The 17155-nt window shown below is 54.2% G+C and overlaps 1 protein-coding gene across 4 annotated transcripts in view; it reads left to right on the top strand.

Annotated features, from left to right (window-relative positions):
- Sema1a (semaphorin 1a) overlaps positions 1–17155 on the top strand; it is a 150149-nt gene that overhangs the window by 107712 nt on the left and 25282 nt on the right. For all 4 annotated transcript variants that reach the window (XM_075681657.1, XM_075681660.1, XM_075681658.1 and 1 more), the window contains exons 3-5: positions 16051–16147; positions 16615–16660; positions 17078–17140. In XM_075681657.1, coding sequence (XP_075537772.1) covers positions 16051–16147; positions 16615–16660; positions 17078–17140 — 206 coding nt within the window. The remainder of the gene's footprint in view (positions 1–16050; positions 16148–16614; positions 16661–17077; positions 17141–17155) is intronic.

Raw genomic sequence — 17155 nt, forward strand, 5'->3', positions numbered from 1 at the left:
TGCGCCCCCGATATGTATGCGCGTAGCGTCGTGTTCGAGAATAGCGCCTGCGCGCGTGGTCGTCGTCACACTTGGCCGCTTTCTCTCTCGGCATCGTGGCGGTCGCCTTACTTCTTCGGGGTTACCAGGTTAGTCGGGGTCGCCGCTCGGAGGAGTCTTTTCGGCGCCGGCGAGCGAGGACCACCGCTGAGAGACGACGAGCGTTCCTCGGCCTCGGGGAAGTTGGTCTGCATTCGCGCAGTCGAAGCCGGGCACATAATAGTAGAACGCCGCTTACGGTGCAGTTATACAGTTTGTGCACTTAGTATTTAGCGAACAGAACTTACTGAACAAATAGAGGCTCGTGCTATTGCCGTCTAAGAATATTGGCAAGGTTCTCGCCCCAACTTTCTATCCTCTTGTCTCCTCCTAACCACGTATTGAACACGTGACAGATGGGGGTGTGGTACGCCTCCGTGTAAGAGGTTTCGTGTACGAGGCGGGCGCTTTCGTGTCGGTAAGACATTAGGTGTGTGTGCCCGTGAGTGAAAATCATACGGACCGCAGGCTCGCGGAAAAAAAAAAAAGCTTGAATTTATTCGTCATTCAGACGCAAAGAACTGAAATGGAAGAATGCGCTGGAAAGTTGGCAATGCAAAGTTTGAACTGCGGTGCCGACTTTCGAGTGACACGGAATTCGAGGAATTAATAAAAATCTGCTTCATCGCGGAAACCCTTGTCCCTGTACTTTTGCTCGGGGGAGTTACACGTGTGACGTCACAATTGCACGTGTAGTACGCGCGTCAGGAGTTTACGGACCGCAGTATCGGAGAAAACGTTTCCAAGCAGTTCGCGATCGTATATAGCCAGTACAACCGTACAACAGTATATGTGGATCGTGCATATATAGCGCAGGCTGGAAATCTGAACAGCACGCCGCGTGCCGAGGCTGCGGAAGTATTCAAATACCCGCGCGGTCCTTAAACTTTCGACGCAGACTGCGTGTGCATGTCGCCGTGCGGAGCACGGGCACGGCCACCGTGATACTGCTGCATACCAGAGGAAACGATGCGAGTGCAAAATGAAACAAATACACGCGTAGCAGTATATATATATATATACTGCCACGCGTCGGATCTCGTGCGACAGTTTCGGACAAACCCGCACCGGAAAAGTGATGCATCGAAATGTTTGGCGCTCTGAGAGATCCATGCATCGTGTTGTCTGCCTTAAAATTTCCTCACCTGAACTTAAGACGGCCCTGACTGCACTGGTGGCTCTCTGCGAAACATTAAAAATAAGAGCAAATACAAGAGATAAGCCTGCCCAGTGAAGAACCAATCCCGAAAAACCGGTTATCATGAACAGCACGACACAAGTGCACTGTCTCGGAACAGCCACCACTGCATGCACGGTTAGATACTAAAAAAAAAAAAAAAAAAAAAAAAGCCCACGGTCATGGTTGCGGGCGCACTTTTATACGGATGGCGGCGTTTATCTAAAGATGCTCCGGTTTACCTTCCGTTGATAGCTAATGTTTCCGGTTCGCTCGCTTCTTTGTCCCTTTAGTGCGCCAGTTAATGTACCGCAACTTCGATGTTTGTGCCATTTCGTTTTAACGGGGTAACCTTCGGTGCATTATCAAAGCGACTCTATTTGGCTGGGCACCGCCGCGGGCACCCTGGTATATATGTATATATATATATAGTGGACATTCAGCTCGGTATTGGCAACTGGTTTTCTGTAACGGGTTCCTGCCACAGCGTATACGGCCTGTGCGTCGTGACCCCTGGCGGTGTCGTGCGCCTCTCTGACCCGCCCAAGGTCTCTGCGCGCTTCGTGCCTTTCCTCGGTGCTTGCGCCGTACGCGTGCCCCCGCGGGGATGATCCGAAATGAGCCCTCTGCGATCGTCCATTCGGCGACAACAAACGAGACCGCACGCACGCACCGGGAAGTGGAGCGCTGCTGCTGCTGGCTGCCGCCGGAGCCACGCCACGCATCCTTAGGTCCTGCGGACCCGATGTCGCGGGGCCGCGTACGTCCTCCCCGCGATCGCTTATCTCTGCTGGCGTTTCCTCGTCTGGTTTGGTGTCGCCCCGTGGCCTCTGGTCGCGTATAGCACGTACCCCGCCATGCTCTGGTCTGTATCGCCGAGCTGCATGGGTGGCGTACGTGTACGGGGGGACGCGCCGTCCGTTTCCTCCTTTCCTCGCTCGTCCGTCGGTCGTGTTCTCTCTCTCTCTCTCTACTTGGCTCCAAATCGTCAGACCGAACGTTGTCAGACGAACGAATTGTCAGACCTCAGCAGCGACGGCTGCTAAGGCTTCATAGACATCATATAGAGGCCTCATAGGCGCGGCCTCTGTCGCAGCTATCATCATTCATTCTTGACAGGAGTCGCCATCAGAGAAGACACTGTTTGTCTCAATTCGAACTTTAGACGATGCACGACTTGCAAAAGACGCGTCGTGCCGTCGTCGCTGTCATCGTCCTTGTAGTTTTTGCCCTCGTATCAGCTATGGCTGTTTTGGGTGCCACTTGGTGGTTTTCGTTGTGTTAGTTCTCAACTCCCCCACCCCTCCTTTTTTTTTTTTTTTCATGTATTGCCGCAACACGCTTTCGGCCGCTGCGAGAGTTGTGTGCACGTGCATATGTTGTGTACAGGAGGAAGCGGGGTGGAGGAGGTCACGAGTATTTGTCTTTTTGTGGCGCGATCAAGAAGAGCGCCGTTCTGTCAAGCGCAACGTAATTCACAGGATAGGCCGGATTCACGCATTCGCACCAGGAGTGCGCGGGTGGACGGCGGCGCCTTTGCGCACTACACGCCACGAAAGGCGCTTCGCCGAGCATGTCGCCGTGGTTTGTGACTGTGCAGCGCACCAGTGTGCAGGGAAAGCGAGACAGCCCTTTAATGAGAGGAAGCGGCAGCCCGCGATGAGCCAAAAAGGACCGGTCGCTATCCAACGGTGGGAACATCTTTCGTCCGCTTCATATAATCGCCGCTGAATCGAGTAAAGACGTCGGCGCCGCACGAGGGGGCGAAGCCCGTAAACGATGAACGCTGAGGAGGATGAGAGAGGACGACGACTCAGCGGGCACCACCGCGCACGCTGTATACGTGGTGGTGGCCCGCCTCTTCTAATTTTGCGGCGGCGTCACGTTTCCTCTTTCCCACGGGCCTGTCCGCGGAAGGATAGCTGCCCCCCCCCCTTCCATAAAGGGGGGCCCGGTCCGGTTGTAGTGTGTGTGCGCGTCCGGTGCCCCGTCAAGATGCGCCGCGCGAGCTTGGTTTCCGATTGCCCAGTGGCTTTCGAATGGTCCCTTCGCGACGGGCCCAACTAGCCGTGTACTATATATGCGTACGTATTCCACGCCGAGCCGATTCTCGATGAGAAAGAGAAGAGCGCCGACGGGTTTTCTCTCTGCTCGTCGCCTGGCGTTGTGGCGAAGGAGGAGGAGGAGGGCAGTGTGTTTGACCTTAGTTCAGGTGCTGTTTGCACGTCCCACGAGCGTCGCGATTAAAAAGCGCTGCTCTTCTTGCGGTGTGTGTTTGCGCGCCTTCGGCAAACCTCCGTTCGCGTCCCCTCGACAAGGTCAATCGGTATGCGTGGCCTTTGCACAAGCGCGTTGCCGAGCTTCGCTCATCGTTATGCTCACAGATTTCTTTTGAGTATTGGTCTTTCTTTTTTTTTTTAATGCTGAGCACAGCAGTTACAATTAGTGCGTGTGGAATGAGCCGATCCTCTTCGTCCGTCCGTCACGCGGTTTCAGGCACTTCGCGAAGCGCGACGCAAAGCTGTCCGACCCGAGATCGAAACAATGATTGCGTGGCTTCAAGCCGAGGGCTCATCTCGTGCATCGCACCACAGACGGCGTCGATCGAGACGTTGTACCAGTATTTCCATATTTGTGAAGTAAGCGAGCGTTACTTAATTAACGTGCTCCAGCAGCAAGGTGCGTTCAGTATAGCAACCACCTCGCGGCGCGTTTTGCATGTCCTGAATGCCTAGTAGATGGCGCTGTAGGCAGAGCGCCTCCGGAAAGAAATTCAGAGACCGCTGGGCACATCCTAATGGATACTAAGGGATTCACCCTGCGAGACCATGCGGTACGCATCGTACACCTTCAGAAGCGCTCGCATTTGCAGTGGGCAGAAGCATCAACCGGTCAGCAGTCGAGATAAACAACAGACGTTTAGAGTATTGGTGGAAAAAAAGAAGCAGGGGAGAGATCGATACGACCGGATCATGTACCATCCTAGGTAGCGTTATATGGTAGATAGAGAAATTCTGCGGAAAAAAAAGAAGAGGTCAAGGCGGTGTATACAAAATGCTACCATGAGAGAGAGAGAGAGAAAGAGAGAAGGCAGGGAGGTCAACCAGATATCGGTCTCCGGTCTGCTACCCTACGCTGGGGATGGGAGATAGGGGTTATAAAGAGGACAGAGAGGAAAACGTTAAAAAAAAACGCACACATGGACGCACACACACACACACAAGAGGCGTTCCAGTTAAAGTCGTTCATACAGGCCGCTAGATCGCAAAAAGCGCAATAGTGCTTGCACGGCCTTCTTCTGTGACGGTAGGTCCTTTCGGGGGTGTAAAATTATTTTTCCCGATAGCGGTTGGTCGTCGGGCTACGATGAAAAACATGTAATAGCATACCTGATTAAATCAAGCAGGCTAGGTGACTCACCGCCCCGTTTCAAAGGGGATGGCAATAAATCATCATCATTTCCGAGCCTCTAGAGTAACTGTTTCTACTATCTTTACATGTCTCTGTTGCTGCATGTTAGCTGCACGCTTCCTCAGGCAATAGGGGGACCACGTTGTCCAGCAGTTCTTTGGCGGCATGTGCATGATCTGGGTTTTTTTAATTTCTTTTGTTATGGAGTACTTTCTGCTTGGCATCACGATCTTGACTTACCGCTGCCAATATTAGCATTTGCTTGCTCCATGCGAATGTCGAGCATTACTTGCATAATGTCGCATTTCGCTTTTTCCACCAATAGTGATAGTATATGAACTCGTTAGTCACTTAGTATATCGAGGCTTGGCCGTATAGCTTCCCACTAAAATTTTTGTATGAAACTCTATCGGCTTTGGCCTGCCTCGAGCAGGTGACCGCTTACAGCGATCTTTCCCGGAAAGCCTTTCGATCCGATGACGGTGAATAACATTGTCGTTAACTTTTATACCGGTGTGATCTGGCCAACATTGGGCGATTCGAAGGAATCTTCGATGCGCGTATACCAACGCTTCCTCTCCGATTCGGTAGGTCTCCTCGTCATCATCCTTTGTGGTCGAACACCCGACTTGCCTCGGGCCCTTTGACTCCCTGCGCCACTGGGCTCGGCCCGCCTTTGGGACGCGTGATGAATTGCAATGGCAACCGAGTTCGGCGTTTGCGCAAACACAACGTCGACCTTGGAGGAGCGCTGGAGCCAGTTTCATGTGAACGGTGTCGAGCTGACTGCAGCAACTTGTCCGTCGTCTGGCACTCGATAAGGCTTTGCGAAATTGAGACGTAAGCGCTTGTAACACACACAGTCCTTTACTGAGCGAGCGCGACTTGTCTAAAATGCTATTAGGCCTCGTCCAACAGGCCCGTTACATTTGAAGAAACTTACGCTCGGCTAATGTTTTCCTTTATTTGTTTAGAAGCGAAGGTGACGGCGAGATGCTCGTTCGGCAGCGTTTTACGAAGTATAGTACTAGTGCACCTTGGACATTGACCCCCCTTACCCCCTCTGTTCTTAGCTCTGTTTCTCCCCCCTAGTGTAAATAGCTGCTTGGAGTCGGTAATAAGCACGCACTACTACGCTCACGAACTGTCTCTGCTTCGTGGGAGAAAAAGGATTGTCCTTTTCTAAGCGCTGACGGTTATTGTAAGAGTTGCCTTTGCCCTCTGTGTGCAAGAAGAGAGGGTCTGTTCCGTCAGCACGAGTAACAAAAGCCAGGACTGTCGTGGGTGAGGGGGGGGGGGGGCGCCTTTCGTGGGCAACGCCGGCGGCACGGCCGTGTACGGTACCTCCTCCTCCTCCGCCCGTTCTCTTTTGTCGGCGCGGCGCACCGCGTCCCGACAAAACGCCGATTACGGCGCTGACAGCGTGATGAGCACGGTTCGAAGCGGCGCGGGCTCTCCTTCGGCTTGGCTGGTAGGGGGACCGCCGCCCGTGTGACGCGACGACCGCATGCCTGGCTGATTTCTCTTCGCACGCCTCTCTCCACCTCACCCCTCCCCTCGCGACCGCGGCACGTACACAACAGTAAGCGGGACCCTCTTCTTCGACCCTTTCGATTACGTGTTCGCTTGTGTCTGTTGTCGTTGTTCTTCCCGACCCCCACTTGGTCCCCGCCGCCGCTCTTGTGATCTCCCTCCGATTTCGCCTTCAACCCCCTCCCCCTCCTCACAATTCCTCCCCGTCCCAATCCGCCCTCCGCGCCCAACAACCGCGCTATGTAAGCTTCTCGCGCGCCATGGGCGTGGGACATGTACGTACTCCTCCGCCAGCGCACAGGGTCAGCAACCTTCGTCTCCTTGCCTTGAGCGCGCGAGATCGATCAAAGCACGTTACGAGCGAGCGCTGGGATGCCAGGGGGCAGAAACCCCCCGGGTGCTGTTTGGAATTCGGGTCCTCGGCTCCCGAACCAGCGCTTTTGGAGGAAGCGGGGTTATACACTGACGCTGCGCCGTCTCTCTCTGCGCACCGTTCCGTCGTCGTCCTTTAGTCAAACACGCGCACACAGCTTCGACGGCGGTCGGCTGTGAGCTGGAGCGGCGCACAAATTGAAGCCGGGAAGCGCCCGACGAGCGGGGTCTCCGAAGTGACGCCTATTGTTTCAATCCTGACGGCTGTGCGTGTATGTACTCGAGGCTGTCGCCGAATGCGAGGAATGCGTTTTGTCACCCCCGAATGTTGTCAACCCTTTATCTCTCGGTTCGACCGTGCGCCACGCGCCAAGTCCTGCGCGAAGAGCGATTTTGTTCGCTCCGCTGCACGCGCGCGCGCGTCGTTAATTTGTGCGAGAGGGATGGAGCCTCTACATACTGTTTGCGAGAAGAAATCGTCGAGCTCCCAAAAGCTTCCGTCGCCCGGAAATAAATTGTCTGGGCTCTCGTTACCGTTGGACGCGCAGCTCGCGTCTCGCATGTAGCAGTTTCGCGACCGGCCTCTCATTGCCGCGCCTGCTAATAATCTGTCTGCGTCGCCCGCGCGCTGCGCGCGACTCCCTTTTTCCGGAAGGTCGAAAGTGCAGCTCTCGCTGGGGACCGACCGTTAGGCGCCGGGTAGGCATATATACGCCGCGTCATTCGCGTCGCAAGACGGTGACGAAGGAACCGGCGCCACACCCCGTTACATTTTTATGTCCGCACCTTTCACCAGGTGCGCATGAAATAACCGAAATACTTTCGCTCCCGAGAGCACTTCGCTTCACGCCGCGGCTCTGTATATGCTTCCGCTTTCGTTGAGCAAGTATATAGCGACACGGTGTGTATTATAGCGTCATGTCTTCCGTCCCGGAGCTGCGCGCCGTCATTCGTCACTCGACACGGCGGTCGTATTTCATTTTACGCGAATACGATTTTCTTTCGCGGCGGCAGCGACGTCTTCCCGGGAAGTCGCGGGACGCGTGCCGTCGCTTCAGAGGCGACGGCGAGCCGTCGTCTACGAAGGACTTGGCACCTCGTCAGATACGAGGCCGCCATTGCCGGCAACCGCGAGGTTCGTGCGTGTGTGCGTGACTCTGTATGAGCTGCATAGCGCCATTTACATACATACTTCTCAAGCATGCATGCATGCGTGCCGGCGACGAGCTCGAGCATCTCTCTCTCTCTCTCTCTCTTTCCCTCCCGCATATCAAGGGCGCAGGCGCGCTGTTGCCACATGTGCTGTTCTCCCCCTGCGCGCAGCCTTGCCTGTATGCCTCGGGCGGTCTCGAGGGGGCCGTGGTTGCCGTTGGGGCTGCATGCCACACACTTTTCTCCGCGCTTCTTCTTCTCTCTCTCACTCTCGCTGGTTTCTTTCTTGGTTGCTTCTTCCACGACTCGATCGTTCACGCCTAGCTGCGCGCGGCGCCATCGGTGGGCGTGGTGCGATGCGTGTGCGCGCGCGTGCTGCGTGACGCGCAGTGTATAAACGCGCGCGCAAGTTAACACTGCATGTTGATGCGTGGCGTCGTCGTTTTTTTTTTTTTCTTCTACTACTTCGTCCAGGATAGCACTTGAGACCTCCAGTGGGTTGCTCCTGTTCCTTTTGTACAAAATTGCACCGATGCTCGTTCGAGAGTACGTTTTTCGTTTTGCGCGCTGCAAATGTAGTTTCACGCGAAAGCTTCGCCCGTGAACACGTACGGTGTGTGCGTATTCCGAGTTTATAACGCCTGATGGGGAAAAAAAGAACTGCGCTGACAAGCTTAAGCGTCAGCCGCTGCGATGTGCACAAATATGTTACCTGACTGGACTTCGAGCAAGCGATTCGATGTCGTATACACCTTTTATGTTGGCCGTATTGGGTAGTAGTAAGCTGGATCGGGAACTTTTTTAGGATGGTCTGCAATTTTGTCGCTGTCACTTTTGCTCTGTCACCGTGCGTAAGCTCTGCAAAGCAAACTACAAATGTATAAACGCACACAGCCGCTTCTACACGGTGTTCCAGCGAACAGTTCAAAAACATTTTTAAACTTGCCTGTGGCAGATTGCACAATTCTAGTCCATGAGCTGGTCTACTCGAAGAGGCCGACATTGCTTGCAAAGAAATTTAAATGCATAATCGACTAATTAACAAAAATTCACTTAACGTATTGACTAATTATCTTATGGCGCTTATTGCAATTTACAATTTCTAGCCGGTGAGCCTGCAAGGCACATGCACCCGAAAATGACAGTGTGCATGACACCATTTACGACATATGCGCGTTTAAACTTGCGGTAAAAATGCACTGTCGTTCCACTTACTTTCTTAACAAAATTGGGGAATTAAAATCTCGGAACTGATGCCATCCTGAGAATTCGTTCTAAATGGGACCTTGTCAACTGCCCGGCTAGAATTTGTAAATTGCAATATGTGCCACAATGCAATTAGGTAAAAGCTTAATTAGTAAAAAATTTTTAATTAGTCGATTGTGCACTTCAATGTTGTGCAAGTAATCTCCGCCTCTTCCAGTAGAATCCGCCGTGGTTTCTCAGTGGCTATGGTGTTGGGCTGCTGAGCACGAGGTCGCGGGATCAAATCCCGGCCACGGCGGCCGCATTTCGATGGAGGCGAAATGCGAAAACACCCGTGTGCTTAGATTTAGGTGCACGTTAAAGAACCCCAGGTGGTCGAAATTTCCGGAGTCCTCCACTACGGCGTGCCTCAGAATCAGAAAGTGGTTTTGGCACGTAAAACCCCATAATTTATTTTCATTTTTTCTTCCAGTAGACTAGCTCATGGACTAGAAAAAAATTTTTTTGAAAGCGCTTGCTGGAAACATCCGGTATGTCGCCCTTCAAATACATCGATGTTAATTTTCTGACGAGCGAAGAAGCGTCGCGAATGAATCAGGTAGGCTTTTCACTCCATACATGCCGGAAACCGCGATATATAGTGTCCTCGCTTGAATGCGCTCACTTCTGGCACGTGTGCAGGCACGCACGTGATGCGCGCGCGCACACGCACGCGAAACACTTCCACGGGCGCATGTGCCATGCGCATAGGTTATGGCATACACGTGTACGCACGGTACGTACTATACATTCGCACTGATACACCGTTGTGGTAAATTATGCAGCCGCAGGACAACTTGCCGTCGACTCCGCTGCAGAGTCGTCATTGTGTCTGTACATTGCAACCTTGTCCTTCCGTTAATGAACAAGCCGGCAGCGCGCTGTCGCTGCAGTATTGTCTCTCGCCGCACGGCTCCCCACGTACGTATAGGGGCAACGCGTCCAAGACCGAGCGGCAACTGCTGCGGGTGGGGGGTTCCGGGAAGCCGGCAGTTTCGAGAGAGCAGAAGCAAATTAAAAGGAACAAGGACGAAGCGAAGCTTATGATAATGAAGAGGAAACGACGGCGGTGGCGTCGCTTCGCTTGTCGGGGGCGCGCGCGATGTTTTCGTTTGTGTGTGTGTGTGTATGCGTGCGCGTGTATATGATCACTCGCGTTTGCAGGTTTGGCGACGTGCTTTCGGCGCTGCATGCGTGGCGGGTGTAGTATATATGGTGCCGCTGCTGCCGTCGCCGCCGCACGCAGTGTGCGGCTCTCGACGATGCGCGCCGCGTGTTGAGGGCAATTACGGCCTCGGGGCTAATTGCGACCGCTGATAGGGCGGCGCCGACCGACCGCGCGGCACGGATTGCGCGCCCTTCTAATGGTCCTCGCGCGGTCTGTTTCCTAAATGAATTCGCGGCTTGCTCGCTTCCTACGCCGGCAGGCCGAGCGAGCGAGGAAAGGAGGGGGGGGGGGAGGGAGCGTGGCGCTGATGTCCCCCGGACGTCGTCGAGCGTATCTGAAGCGTCGTCGTGCACGCGGACCCTCGACGCGTTTGCGCGCCCGTTCGGGGGCCATAGTGCATGGCGCTGGTATACCGTCCAAACTGCCTCGGAGTGTCGTCTGTCCAGAGAGAAGCTGTCGAGAACATCCGGGGTGTGAACCCCCTCTCCCCCCACCCCCACCCCCGGTCACGACCGCCAAGAGACACGGTGCGTCGCATACGGGTCACACAAACGCGGACAAATAATGCGTGATTTGACGAAGCCGTATAGGTCCATACGCTGTATATAGTTGGGATATACGTGGTACCCATAGTTAATTCCGTACAAAGCGTCGCAGATCGAATGCCACTGCACTGCGAAGCGCGCGGAGTGAGACGCACATATGACCACGTTACTTGCGTGGCTTCCGCAGCGTTGCCTGACAACTATGAGACGTGCTGTTAGAAGAGAAGAAGAAAAAGCAAAAAAAGTTTCGGACGAGTGACTGGGCGGCACAAGGCTCGTATAGGTATGTACTATATAGCCAATCAGCGCTACCCGCGGCGAGTTCGAGACGAGTTCTCTTTTCTGGTCTCCTAACGACGCCGTTACTCCCGGTTCAGATCTTTACGCAGACACGTTCTTCGGCTGTCATCCGCGACCTGACGTGTCGCGACCGCCAGCAGTTTCGCTTCCGCTTCTTCCTCTGCCCGCCTCCACCTTTCCCACTCCTGTTATTTTCTTTTTCTCTTCCCGCCACGTAACCACCGAGCTCTCCGAGAAGACGAGTTCGCGACGTAAGTAGAGTCCGCGCTATAACATACGGAGAGATAGAGCCCATACAGTTTCACAACCCTTTTGCGAAAAACAAGAATGATCAAGAAACAAGCCGAGAGGAAACCTTTTTTTCTCTCTCTTATCTTTATTTCCCCGCTGGCCAGGACAGGCTAGCTCTCTGTGAAAGGAGACGCCGCGGCCGCTGAACGCAGCTGCGCGCGATTCCCGGAAATTGGCCGCGCTGGTGCGCTGTCACTGAGCCGTGCGCAGCGTTTCTGGGCGCTGTACTACGGCCTCTCCTGCTTTTCGCGTCTCGAGGACGCCTCGGGGTGGACATTCCGGGTGGCGATCGACCGGCGGCCTCGCCTCGCACTCTTTCCGTTATACCTTCTTCGCCGCAGCGGCAGCGCGAAGCCCCGCGGTTCCAGCTGCGAGGGGAGGACGGGAGCGATGCGGGAAAAGAGGAAGCCTGGGAATGCGGGCGGGAAGACGGACGATCCGCTCCCCGTTCTACGCCGGGCAAAAAAAGAAAAAAAAAGGAAGCTCGCGTTGCGGGCTGGGCTCCGAAACCTGAGCTCTCTGTGCGGAATGACGTTCGTCGCGCTCCTGTTCGTCCCTCTTGCGCCTCCACACTTTTTTTTTCTTTTCCTTTCTTTATTTCTTTGTCGGTGGGATGTCATTCCATCCGGAGTGCAGTATAGGAGTTCATATTCCAGAGGCAGCAGCTATACTCTTCTTCCTTCTCTTCTGGCCTGGGTGAACGAAAACTAAAGAAACGCAGGTTCTGGCCCCCTGGCCTTAATTCGAAGAGAATAATGTCGCACACCGAAGACGCTTCTCCGCTCATGCGGAGTGCGAGAAAGGACGGCGAAGTGTGCAGAGGCGCGGTTACACGTGGTTACAGCTAAAGGATATATATAGATTCACGTCCCCATGTAGGAGGGCGTTACCCACAGAATTCGTCTGTCTTGTGCGTTTGTGTCTGTGGTCGTACGTGCTAGTTATTGGCCGAAGGAAATGCATCAGCTAAGTGCGTGGACGAGTGTACGTGTCTGAGTGTACGTGCCTTGAGGGCTTTCGCTGGTCAAAACGCATGTCTTGTTCGCTAAACTGAAAAAGCGATGTTGGCTCGAAAAGTAAATGTAGAAAGAAATAAAAACGACTCTTGGGGAACCGTGGAAAGGTACAGAGCTGTGGTGCGTCGTCAGTGACTAAGTTGTGCCGTGTCGGAGCAGCCATGTTGCCGTTGATTGCGTCGATGGTGGCGAGCACCCGCGCCGCCGACGACGACGACGAAGAGGCGTGCGCAGTTCCATCCGCGTCGGGGGGCGGCGGCGGCTCGGCTCCGGGGTCACCATGTACGCCGCCAGCGGCAGCAGCAGCAGCAACAGCAAGCGCTTCGTCACGGGCTTCCCGTACATCGCCAACTGGACGCTGGTCGAGTTCCGGCGCCCGCCGCCGCCGGACCGCGTCTGCTCGTTGTGCGGCGTGCTGGCCGGCGAGACCCTGTGTGCGCCGTGCAAGCACGTGTTCTGCCGCCGCTGCTTCCAGGGCTTGGCGAACGGCGAGCCCGTGGTGTGCTGCCCCGTGGACGGCACCGACTTCGGCAGCCAGCAGGTGCGCCTGGACCGCACGGCGCCCGACGTGTTCCGTCAGTACCCGGTGGGCTGCAAGAACAAGGGCTGCCTGCACGTCCCCACGCTGGCCACCTACGAGAAGCACATAGCGCTCTGCGAGCACCAGCTGGTGCTGTGCGAGCTCTGCTCCCGGCGCCTGCAGGTGTCCCAGGTGCTGTCGCACGTGCGCACCGAGTGCCGCAAGGCGTCCTCCTCCAAGGCGGCCGCAGCGCTGGACGCGGTGGGCGCCGTCGGTGGAGACGCGCGCGTCGACACCCCGCACGCCGACCGGTGCGAGGTGGTGAGCCAGGAGCTCAAGTCCCTGCGCATGACCATCCACGAAGAACTGCGCTCGTTCCGCACCGCGCTGCAGGAGGCCAAGGCCTCCCTGGCCGACGAGCAGCGCCAGTGGAGGAAGAACTCCGCCGACGACGAGTCCGCGGCGCAGCACCTCCTGATGGAGTCCGTGGGCGACACGCTGAACCGCGAGCTGGGCGCCGTGGAAGAGGACAGCCCGCCGTCGTCCTGCTTCGTCTGGAAGGTCACCGACTTCGCGCGCATGAGACAGGACGCCCTGGAAGGGCGCACGACGTCGTTCAGCAGCGACGCCTTCTACTGCGGAGGAGCGGGCTACCGCGTCTACCTGCAGGGCAGCCTGGGCAACTCGACGGAGAGCAGCAGGCCGTGCCTCGGGTTGTACTTCGTGCTGACCGCGGGCTCGTTCGACACGTCGCTAAGCTGGCCGTACGCGCAGAAGACCTCGTTCGTCCTCATCTCGAACTCCGCCGAAGGCATATACAATATCCAAGGCGACATCCGCCCGGAGTCCGAGGGCGAGGAGTGGGGCCACTGCTTCCGCAAGCCCCGGCCTGGCGAGGACAACGAAGGATTCGGCTTCTCGCAGTTCATCACGCTGGACGACCTGGCCAACCCGGAGTACGGGTACATCAAGGACAACTCTTTCGTTGTCCACTTCCTGACGCAGCTCAGGGTCTAACGTCGGCGGTGACGTAATCAGCGACGACAACCGGCCGCGAAGAACGTCGTCACGAAATAAAAATTGGTCCCCCCTGCGGTTTTATGTGGCAGTATTCGCTGTTTTATGGAGTGCAGGACCAGAGTTGCAGACCATTTTCCTAGATATGGAATTAACATCCTCCGGATGACTTGTATAAGTCTTGCTTTCGATGGTCATGGTATTCGATGATCGCACGGTAAATTCCCGGGATTACGTGGAGCAAATTTGCCCATTTCAAAGCCTGCGATAACACAAACTGGACATTTCACATGAAACAAAGTATATTGTTCTCGGTAACGGTATCTTTAGTGTCATGGTTTTCTCGGCGCGGATGAACACGCGGCTATATTGCTTTCGGCGTGCTCGCGGGCTACCTGAAGCATAATTACCCAGTGCTCGGCACATCCGCGAATGTGTCATTTGGGCAGCTGTTTCGTGGCGAAATGCTTTAGCCTGCCACTAAGCGCCTGGACGTTTATTGCGCATTCGGCCGAGCCAGACTAGGAGGGTGCAAGCACGCACGCGTTCGAGCCTGAGTGCATTAGCAAGGTAGAGAGGGGTGCTTAGCCTGCGGAAACAATAACTCGCTTAAAGAAGCACTTAAACGAGCAACGCGGCCGGTGCAGTGACCCGCCCTCTCCAGCCGTCTCGTGCAGAGGAGCTCGTCGCCGTCGTATAGTTGGGCAGACGTGGTTGCGAAAGATGTTTACGCCGCTGACGCATAGCGTTGCGTTCCTGTTTCTTATGAGACGTCAGGAACACCATGAATGGCACGGGCAGCAGCCTCGCTGCACAAACAGCGTAGCATAGGCTTGGCGAAAAGAAAAAAGAGAACACATTCGTCCTGTCCGGGGGCGACGATCCGGCGCCGGGACTCGAGGTTTATTTTCTCATTTCGGCAGCTCCGCGTCGGCCGTAAAGGCGCCTTTCAAACATCTCTCGCAGACGTCTCTCTCTCTCTGATTTCTTTTTTTCTTTGTCTGTCCCTTGTGGCGTGGCCCCTGCAAGGATGGACGCCGCACTCTAGTACCGCAGAACAACAGGCGCGCACGGATGCATATATCCGACGGTCGCCGGCTCGCGCAGGCGGTTTCCTCCTCTCGACACCGCTGCGTTGCTGGTAAAGCATCTAACTGGCAGGCAGCAGTGCGACGTCGTCTGCTGCAGTCGCGCGCATTACGAAAACGGTGCGCCAGGCGCGTGCCGCCGATGTGGCGCAAGGGGTCGTTTGGACGACGCGCGGGGGGGGGCGGACGGTCCTGTCCTTCTTGTTTCATTTCTCTTCTTTCATTTCTCGGCGGCGGTGCTCATGACTGCACCTTGCCTTCGACGCGGCGCTCGACGCTACGTACCAGCGAGCAGCAGCCTCGCCACTGATGAAGTCGAGCGAGCGCTGTGCCTCGGCAGCGGGTACGTGCCTCGTTACGCGACGTATGTGTACAGTGTGCCGCCCGCGCGCGCGCGCATTCGCTGTCGTTCCGCTGAACGACCGCGCACCGGTTTCTCGCTCGGTGGGCACATTGTTTCGTGACGTCGGCCAGGCGGTGAGGAGAAAACGAGTTGGCCGGCGATGAGGGCATCGGACGGTTGTGGACCGTGTGGTCAAAGCGACTCGCCGCCCAGCTGGATGCAGGCGTGTGTCTGCGCGAGTCTTACCAGCGGAGACAGTGACCGCCTCTGCTTTGTTTCCCATTGAAGGCGCGCGCTTGATTAATTCGGCTGAAACTAGGCTAGATGCGAAGCAGTTGGTTGCCGGCTGTTTTGAATAGACACACCTTGCTAGTGCAAACATAGATTGTTTGACAGTTTTTTTGAAACATATATATATTGCTTTCTGAAATGTGAAGAGAATGCATATTTGTGAACACTGAACAAATGATACTGCGTGGCCTCATATAGTTGGGAAGTGTGTGCATTGCATGGAATTGTGCAGAAAGTATTTAACCTAAAGGGGGACAAGGTGCACGCATTCTGTCAAGAACTTGTTTCAGCAATGGCAGCAAAGGCAGTACACTCACTTGTCACAAAGAGCTGAACCACTGCATATGCGTAACCTTGTACCATGGAGCCTTGTATTTGCCATGTAGGAACTGTTGCCTGTTGTTTCTACTTATCGGAAATTGTACTTGAAGATTGTCACGTGTGCCACTCCCATGTCACTGAAACATTTTTTTTTGTTCTTTTTCATTTTTTGTCTTGCGCAGCTCCAGAGCTGGTTGGGAAGTTCCGTGGCAACCAGACACACAGCGACCACTTCCGTCTCCTAGAGCAGGATGGCCACAACCTTCTTGTGGGGGCTCGGTGAGCATTATTTTCTATCATCATCATCATCATCATCATCATCATTTAGATGGAACACATTCAGCTTTTAGACAAAATAGGGCTTAATGGCTTACCGAATGTTACACGTGTTGCAGCATAAACTATCCATTGAACAAAAGGTGCCTTGTTCCACTGAAGATAGTGTTTTGTGCATACCCGCTTGAATACACACTTGATTCTTTAAGCAATTGAGGAAGCTTTTGCTTAATCTTTCTTGGCTCCACTGGGGTGCCGAAGTTTGCACTCTTGGCTATTCCTGCATTTTTTATTTTACTTGTGTAAAATAGAGTGCGATATTTTATGAAAGTTCAGAAAACCAGGAACTTTTATACATGCACACTTCCTTCATGTGAAGCATAGGAAGCACCGCAGTATGTTGAGCCGACTGCAAACTGTTATGCACAAATATATCTGATATCTGTGTGACCATCACCTTTCATTTCTAGGAATGTTGTCTACAACATCAGCCTTGCATCGCTGGAGTTGCAAAAGGTGAATTTGCACATTACTGTAAATTTTGAAAGTCAGGTGACAACTATATTCTATGATATTAGCAAGCAGTGCTGAAAAGATTCAAATTTTCATGCTTTTAGTAGCCATATTTAGTCTACTGGCATCCAAAAATAGAGAAAGTAGATAACAGAATGATATAGATAGGAACAGGCTAAATAAACAAGGTGAGGATTATGCACAGGGTTGGCTTCATCAAGCTGTTTCAGAACGAAGTTGACAACAGTTCACATAAAAGAAACAGAAAGAGCACGTCATGAAAACCATATCATTTTAAAAAGTCAAAGGTATTGCAATTGAATTTGCTCCTAGAGCAAAGCATGACCAACCCCGAGTTCCAGGATGGGCAGACTTGCTGTTAAGCTCCCTGTAAACTGAAAAACTTGATTCCTCTTCCAGAAGCTGGAGTGGTTCTCCGAAAGTAAGGACATCGACATGTGCAAGCTAAAAGGAAAGACTGAGGTAAGTGAGAACATC

Source organism: Dermacentor variabilis, chromosome 2 (genome assembly GCF_050947875.1).
Source record: "Dermacentor variabilis isolate Ectoservices chromosome 2, ASM5094787v1, whole genome shotgun sequence".
Lineage (NCBI taxonomy): Eukaryota > Metazoa > Arthropoda > Arachnida > Ixodida > Ixodidae > Dermacentor > Dermacentor variabilis.